Source organism: Chiloscyllium plagiosum, chromosome 3 (assembly GCF_004010195.1).
Source record: "Chiloscyllium plagiosum isolate BGI_BamShark_2017 chromosome 3, ASM401019v2, whole genome shotgun sequence".
In the NCBI taxonomy this organism is placed as follows: Eukaryota; Metazoa; Chordata; class Chondrichthyes; order Orectolobiformes; family Hemiscylliidae; genus Chiloscyllium; species Chiloscyllium plagiosum.
The window spans coordinates 101,084,652-101,093,354 of NC_057712.1; the positions used below are offsets into that span (position 1 = coordinate 101,084,652).

Genomic DNA, 8,703 nt, shown 5'->3' on the forward strand with positions numbered 1-8,703 from the left:
TGTAGAGGAGGCCGCATCGGGAGCAACGGATACAATAGATGATATTAGTGGATGTGCAGGTAAAACTTTGATGGATGTGGAAAGTGCAGGTAAAACTTATTTCCGCCACCTCCAAACAGACCCTACCACTGGGGATATATTTCCCTCCCCACCCCTCTCCGCCTTCCGCAAAGACCGTTCCCTCCGTGACTACCTGGTCAGGTCCACGCCCCCCTACAACCCACCCTCCCATCCTGGCACCTTCCCCTGCCACCGCAGGAACTGCAAAACCTGCGCCCACACCTCCTCCCTCACCTCCATCCAAGGTCCTAAAGGAGCCTTCCACATCCATCAAAGTTTTACCTGCACATCCACTAATATCATTTATTGCATCCGTTGCTCCCGATGCGGTCTCCTCTACATTGGGGAGACTGGAGGCCTCCTAGCAGAGCGCTTTAGGGAACATCTCCGGGACACCCGCACCAATCAACCACACCGCCTTGTGGCCCAACATTTCAACTCTTCCTCCCACTCTGTCGAGGACATGGAGGACCTGGGCCTCCTTCACCGCCACTCCCTCATCACCAGACGCCTGGAGGAAGAACGCCTCATCTTCCGCCTCGAAACACTTCAATCTCAGGGCATCAATGTGGACTTCAACAGTTTCCTCATTTCCCCTTCCCGCACCTCACCCTAGTTTCAAACTTCCAGCTCAGCACTGTCCCCGTGACTTGTCTGGACTTGTCCTACCTGCCTATCTTCTTTTCCACCTATCCACTCCACCCTCTCCTCCCTGACCTATCACCTTCATCCCCTCCGCCCACTCACCCATTGTACTCTATGCTACGTTCTCCCCACCCCCACTCTCCTCTAGCTTATCTCTCCATGTTTCAGGCTCACTGCCTTTATTCCTGATGAAGGGCTTTTGCCCAAAACGTCAATTTCGCTGCTCCTCGGATGCTGCCTGAACTGCTGTGCACTTCCAGCACCACTAATCCATGAACTGATTCATGGTATAGTTGAATAGGTTTTTCAATAAAGGGCATTTTTGCTTCCAAATGGGGAATCTTGAGATGTAGAGGCTAGCAGAGAGCATTTAACTTTAGACTTTCACAACAAAATGCAAAATTCCTTCAAAGGAGAGCATTTACTTCCCACTAACCTATAAACTCTACTTTTACTGTCACTTAATTTGACAAAGAGAAAGGAAATTACTGCACAGAAAAATCAGGAAATATTTTCAAAATTATCGTGCAGTAAAATTTAAAATCATTGTTTAACTTACCTTCTGTGATTTAGGCTAATAGATATTTTAGTTATATAATGTGTTACATTCTTCACATATTGACTCGCTACTAGTGAGTTTTGAAAAGATTTGTAGCTCAGGTTGAGGTTCTGGATGTAGGTTTGCTCGCTAAGCTGGAAGGTTCAATTTCAGATGTTACGTCACATGCTCGGTAACATCTTCATTGAGCCTCTGGATGAAGCATTGGTGGTGTAGCCCGCTTTCTATTTATGTGTTTGGGTTTCCTTGGGTTTGTGACGTCATTTCCTATGGTGATGTCATTTCCTTTTCATTTTCTCAGGTGCTGGTAAATGAGATCCAAGTCAACGTGTTTGTTTATAGAGTTCCGATTGGAATGCCATGCTTCAAGGAATTCTCATGCATGTCTCTCTTTGTCTTGTCCTAGGATGGATTTGTTGTCCCAGTCAAAGTGGTGTCTTTCCACATCCGTATGTAAGGATACTAGTGAGAGTGGGCCATGTCTTTTTGTGGCTAGTTAATGTTCACATATCGTGGTGGTTGGTTTTCTGTCTGTTTGTCCAATGTAGTGTTTGTTACAGTTCTTGCAAGGTATTTTGTAAATGACATTAGTTTTACTTGTTGTCTGTATAGGGTCTTTAACATTCATTAGTTGCTGTTTTAGTGTGTTGGTGGGTTTGTGGGCTACCATGCTGCCAAGGGGACTGAGTAGTCTGGCAGTCTTTTCCGAGATGTCTTTGGTGTAGGAGAGGGTGGTTAGGGTTTTTGGACATGATTTGTCTACTTGTTTAGTTTGATGCTGAGACATGTGTTCATTGGGTACCGATTCTTTTTGAATACACTGTATAAGTGATTTTCCTTTGCTCTTCATAGTTCCTGTATGCTGCAGTATGTGGTGGCTCGTTGTAATAATGTTCTAATGCAGCTTTTTTGGGGATGTAGGGATGATTACTTCTGTAGTTCAATATTTGTTCCGTCTGTGTTTTTTTCCTGTAGACGCTGGTTTGAAGTTCCCCATTGGCTGTTTGCTCTACTGCAACGTCTAGAAATGGCAGTTTGTTGTTGTTGTTTTTCCTCCTCTTTAGTGAATTTTATGCCGGTAAGAGTGTTATTGATGGTCTTGAAGGTTTCCTCTAATTTGTTTCATTTAGTGATGACAAAGGTGTCACCCACATAGCAGACCCAAAGTTTGGGTTGGATGGTTAGCAGAGCTGTTTGTTCGAGTCTCTGCATTACTACCTCTGTCAAGAACCCTGATATCTGAGATCCCCTGGGTGTTCCGTTGGTTTGTCTGTAGGTTTTGCTGTTGAAGGTGACATGGGTGGTAAGGCATAGGTCCACTAGCTTGACGATATTGTGCTTGCTGATAAAGTTGGTGGTGTTTGGTATATGTGTCTTTGGTTCTTCTAATAGTGTAGTCGGTGTTTCTTTGTCCAGGTTGATGTTCATGGATGTGAATAAGGCTGTTAAATCAAAGGAGGCCATTATTTCATCCTCTTCTATCTTGGTGTCTTTGATCTTCAGGAATTCTTGGGTGGAGTGGATGGAATGGTGTGAATCTTCTACTAAATGTTTGAGTCTATGGTGTAGATCCTTGGCCAATCTATGCATTGGTGTTCCAGGTAGCGAGACTATGGGTTTGAGGGGGGCTCCTGGTTTGTGAATTTTGGGTAATCCGTAGAAGCATGGTGTGTTGGATCCATCTGGTTTCATTTTTTGGATGTTGGTCTTATTGATTTCTCCAGATTTGTAAGGTGTTTTGAATAGAGCTGTGATTCGATTCTCTAGTTGTCGGGTCGGGTCAGTTGCCACTTGTTGGTCAGTGTTGGTATCTGCAAGAAGTGCGTTCGTTTTTTCAATGTAGTCTCTTTGACTTAAAATGACTGTCAAGCGTCCTTCGCAGGTAGGATAACAATTTTGTTTTGTCTTTCTAGTGCTTTCCTTTCTTGTGTGTTGAGTAGTGCTTTCCGAGGAAGGAAGGAAACACAGAAAGACTACAAAAAATTAAAACTATTGTTATCCTACCTGCAGACAAAGGACGCTTGACAGTCATTTTAAGTCAAAGAGACTAATTGAAAAAGCGAACGCAGTACTGGCAGATACCAACACTTACCAACAAGTGGTGATAGACCCGACCCCATAACTAGAAAATAGAATCACAGCCCTAACTAAAAAAAACTTCAGAAATCTGGAGAAATAAATAAGACTGACTTCCAAAAAATGACACCAGACAGATCCAATACATCCCGCTTCCAAGGATTACCCAAAATTCACAAACCTGGAACCCCCCTCAGACCATAGTCTCTCTACCTGGAACACCAATGCACAGATTGACCAAGGAACTACACCAAAGACTAAAACACATACACCAAACACCACTAACTTTATTAGCAAGAACAATATCGTCAAGCTAGTGGACCTATGCCTTACCACCCACTTCACCACCTTCAACAACAAAACCTACAGACAAACCAACGGAACACCAAGGGGTTCTCAGATATCAGGGTTCTTTGCAGAGGCAGTAATGCAGAGACTCGAACAAACAGCTCTGCTAACCAACCAACCCAAACTTTGGGTCCGCTATATGGATGACACCTTTGTCATCACTAAATGAAATAAATTAGAGGAAACCTTCAAGACCATCAATAATATGCTTACTGGCATAAAATTCACTAAAGAGGAGGAAAACAACAACAAACTGCCATTCCTAGATGTTGCAGTAGAGCGAACTTCAAACCCAGCGTCTACAGGAAAACAACACATACAGACCAAATATTGAACTACAGAAGCAATCATCCCAAGATCCACAAACAAAGCTGCATTAGAACATTATTTCAACAAGCCACCACACACTGCAGTGCAGAGGAAAATCACCTCTACAGTGTATTCAAAAAGAATGGGTACCAAATGAACACAATCCACTGATTTCTTAGCAACAAACCCAAACAAGCAGATAAAACATGTCCAGAAGCCCTAGTCACCCTCCCCTACATCAAAGACATCTCGGACATAACTGCCAGACTACTCAGACCCCTTGGCAGCATGGTAGCCCACAAAATGAACGTGAAAGACCCTATACAGACAACAAACAAAACTAATGTTATTTACAAAATACCTTGCAAGAACTGTAACAAACACTACATTGGACAAACAGGCAGAAAACTAGCTACCAGGATACGTGAACATCAACTAGCCACAAAAAGACATGACCCACTGTCACTAGTATCTATACATATGGATGAGGAAGGTCGCCACTTCAACTGGGATAACACATCCATCCCAGGACAGCCAAACAGAGATGCACAAGAATTCCTAGAAGCACGGGATTCCAACTGGACCGCTATCAACAAACAGATTGACTGGGATCTCATTTACCACCGCCTGAGAAAAAGAACAGGAAACGACATCACCATAGGAAATGACATCACCAACCTAAGGAAACCCAAACACATAAATAGAAAGCGGGCTACACCATTAGTGCTTCATCCGGAGGCTAATTGAAGACGTTACCTAGTATGGTGACGAAACATCTGAAATCGAACCTTCCAGCTCAGCGAGCAAACCTACATCCAGACTCACTAATGTTAACAACTTTTAATTTTGTAGAACTCAATTTCAAGATTTGAATCTTTATTCCATACAATATATGGATAGGCGTTTCATTTCACATTACTAGACAGGATACCGATAATTGATAGTGGTTTCTTTGTTTACTCTTGGCAGCCAAATGTCTCTTTTCCATTACAGTGTTTTGTTTAATAAATGTACTGGTTGGTCAGTAGTTTCTAAACTGCACCTTTTTCTTTTGAAAAAATCATTTCTCTACTTTTTTGTGCTTTCTTTCAAAATATTTTTCTGTCTTCAGAAACATTTATAAACTTCACACCCTGTTTGAGTTATTTTCAATATAGAGTTGAAGTTCAGAAAGTAAAATGTTCCCAAAACAAAAGAGGAGAAAGTAAAAGTATGAAAATACATGGGCTGAATAAAGAGAAAGAAAGTGCCAAAATTTTCAATTAACATCTGGACAACATTTTTAAGCAATGTTTTTTCTTTTAAAAAATGTTATTCTTTTAACACAGGTGCAGTTTCATGTTACGATAGGCCACACAGCTTATTCTTTGTACATTGATTGCCCTTTCCCAAGATGGATGCACTGGGCACTGATAGCTTACGCCATTTCTTTCATCATCCTCTTCGCCAACTTTTATTACCAGACTTACAGGGAGCCAAAGAAAGAGCTCATAAAGAATGGAAAAATAGTTGTGAATGGCAATGGAATTGTTAATGGAATAATCAAATCAGAAAACAAGCTGATAGTAGAAAATGGGAAAAAGAAGAAGAAAGGAAAAGCTAAGCGTGAATAAGATAAATGGGCAAGATGAAAAACAAAAGGTTGTGTTTTAAAGCCAAATATCGAGTCAGCAAAAGATGACTGCATGTGTTTCAGCTGGCTTTCAACCAATCTGTTGTATTTTTTGCTGTCTTTGTAACTTATTGTATTTACTTTGTAAATGATATTTGTGATCAATACAATAGTATTGACGTGATGATAGACAAGAAAATTCACCATTAAATAAATTGCACTGAATAGGTTTTATGATAGAGGAATCTGGTCATTTACCCTTTTTCAAATCTATCCCTTAGTTTTTTTATATTTAGTTATGTTTCCTGTTTTGCGTTTCTGTGAATTCTTGCTAAATAGCTTTTACTTTACCACTACCTCAGTTTTAATGCTGCTTTTTGTGGTTCTATTTTCTACCACATGCAAACATTGGTGAATCCCATGTTGCCAGCCCAGGGGTCTACAAATCCAATGCTAGTTTTGATTGCAGGTTATCAATTATCAGTTACAGGAATGTGGTAGAAACAGTTTGTGTTTGTTACATCTGATGTTTCTCTCTGTATGGAAGGCCCTAAGATAAAAAGTAGAATGACAATTCTAATCATTATCTGGACCCATGTAAACCAATGAATATTGTTTGGGATACATTAAAATTTTACCTTGAGCCCAGAACAGGTCTCAAATCTCAGATTTATGATTTGCAGCAAAGATCATAATTCTATTTTGTTGATTTTATGTAATCAGGTTTGTATGAATAATGCATGTATTTCAACATCCCCTCTGCCCATCCAGACTCCATTTTCTTCCAAGTTTTTAAGTGACAAGTAGTGTACAGTCTTCTGAGTGATAGTTGTATTCTACCCACTGCAATATTATTTTTGCATGAGCCTAGGCAATAAGTATTAATGGTCTATTTGACCTACTGAGGGGAATTTGGAATCAACATTAAGGACATTCCTGCTTTGCTTTGATCCACATACATGCATTCTCCATCATCCCTTGTTCAAATAGCTCTTTAAAGGAACCCTAATTGATCTTCCCTCCGTAACATGACTAAAGCCAAGTGAAGTCTTCTGGCTGCAAATGTTGAGGCTGACCTTAGTCAATTTTGCATAAACCAGCACCTTTTGATATTGTGGCTTAATATCAACTCAAATTAAGTCACTGAACCACTGGGACAGCCTGTGAATGTAACTTTTAAGATGGGGATCATAAAATCACACTGCAATTTATATTGAGTATCAGAAACGTTAAAGTATAAGGATCTGCAATGAATTGTGCATTGCTGTTACAGTATATATCTATATGCCCAGCAATTTATACCAGACTGGAGTGCATGCTTTAAATGGAGATTGTTTCAAAATTTAAAAAAATGGAATACTAGAAATGCACATGTGTATGGCAATGGCAACAAAATGGTTGCAAAACCAGACCTGTTGGCATCAGCTTTTTAAAGGCTAGATTTTTTTTCACATCCACAGAAAAGCACTTCAAAGTGATGCTTAAAAATTTTAAGCAATTGACTTTCCCTCTTTTGTGCTGATAATCATCAAGTTTAGACACCGACACCAATATACAGAGAAGTTAAAAGAAAGTTGCACTTTCTGTACACATCTTAAGCTAACACATTTGCATTATAAAAATCTTCAATGATGATAAAAGATTTATATATTTTAAGAGATGTAAAGGTACAGCACAGGTTGGGACTAATTGTCACAATTATGATTCAAGTTGACTGCACAGCTTTATTTCTCACAGGTTGAGAGTCAAGTCAAACTGGTCCATCTTTAATCAGGGTGAAATAATCTAGTTTCAAACAAAGTTTTCCTTTTTATAGGGCTGATTTGCTGCATTGATAGTGCAAGCACATTGATGCTGCAAACCTTTCTTTGTGTGCAGCAAAATACTCCTGGCAGAAGAGTTTACAAATTCATTATGTATAAGAAGAGCTCGCATCCTTTGCAATTATCACAATGGATAAATCTGTTTGTACATGCCTGATCTGATTTTAAGTTCCTTTTCTGACTAAGGTTTTTTTACATACATTTATTTGTCCTTCACTCATACATTCAAAACTTCTATAATAAATGAAGTCCATTAAAGAAGTTTTACAATTTAAATTTCTAATATGCTTGTAGACAGTCTATCAATGTCATGGATTATATTTGTAATGAGTGCCAACACTGTCTTGCTAGATTAGGAGTCTGCAACAGGATAAAACTGCAGCATAAAATTAGAACAATATATTTAAAATGCCCAAGAATAATTTGAAGACAATAGCTTTTGATTTTTGAGTTCAGAATGATTCAGCTACATTTATTGACTTGTAATCAGGTATATCCGAAATTCAGTAAAACTCTGTTCCAGTGTAATTATACCTCTTTAAATGTTTTGAATCAGTAATGAAATAGTAGAAAACCCTTTTCATTTTTGAGTTGAGTAGATTTATTAGTCTGAATAGACTATTCCTAATACTAAATCTGTGTTTATGGAAAACCAGTCTTGACCGATGAGACAATATCATCTGAACTATCTGGATTTTTGAAATGGATTTGATTTGTGTGGCATTACAGGACCAATTTATTTTGAAGGCTTGAGGTAGGCTTGGACATTAGGCTGTCTAAATAGGATAATGCTTAAGCTTCTTAATTCAGTGGCTGCTGATGTGTGAGAAGGCATGGATAAGCTTGAGCAGCATCTTGCCTTGGTTTAATTTTACTACCGATTTAAATTGATGACATTCCAATTGACATCTATGTGTCATTCTACTGAGTTGCTGAAGACTAGTCTTAACGTTAATAGCTTTAGACTTCTGTACTTGGGTAACCTTATGAAATTGTAAACCCTCAATCCAAACATCCAGTTTTGGAGTATGAGTAATTCAGAAAGGATTTGATTAAATACTAAATATAACAGATTTAAGTTCTTTGAATGTGAGCTACCTCTTAAAATATCAGTGATAGAAACATTCTGCTAAATGTTTGTTTTAAACAAAATTGTCATACGTTGCAATTTTAATCCTTGGCCATTTTGTGCACACTTGAAATAATATATTGGTTATTGATTTAATTAGTGTTTAACTGCAATTGATGTGACCCTGATGCTTGTTCTGGCT

The 8,703-nt window shown here is 39.1% G+C and overlaps 1 protein-coding gene and 1 long non-coding RNA gene across 3 annotated transcripts in view; one reads left to right on the forward strand and one right to left on the reverse strand.

Moving 5' to 3' along the window:
• The window catches only part of elovl4a (ELOVL fatty acid elongase 4a), a 46,030-nt gene extending 37,340 nt beyond the window's left edge, over positions 1 to 8,690 (forward strand). For both annotated transcript variants that reach the window (XM_043686960.1, XM_043686961.1), the window contains exon 7: positions 5,326 to 8,690. In XM_043686960.1, the coding sequence (XP_043542895.1) occupies positions 5,326 to 5,610 (285 nt within the window). In that variant the 3' untranslated portion in view covers positions 5,611 to 8,690. The remainder of the gene's footprint in view (positions 1 to 5,325) is intronic.
• LOC122548388 overlaps positions 8,616 to 8,703 on the reverse strand; it is an 18,003-nt gene continuing 17,915 nt past the window's right edge. The window contains exon 3 of the long non-coding RNA XR_006311223.1: positions 8,616 to 8,701. This is a non-coding gene — a long non-coding RNA (uncharacterized LOC122548388). The remainder of the gene's footprint in view (positions 8,702 to 8,703) is intronic.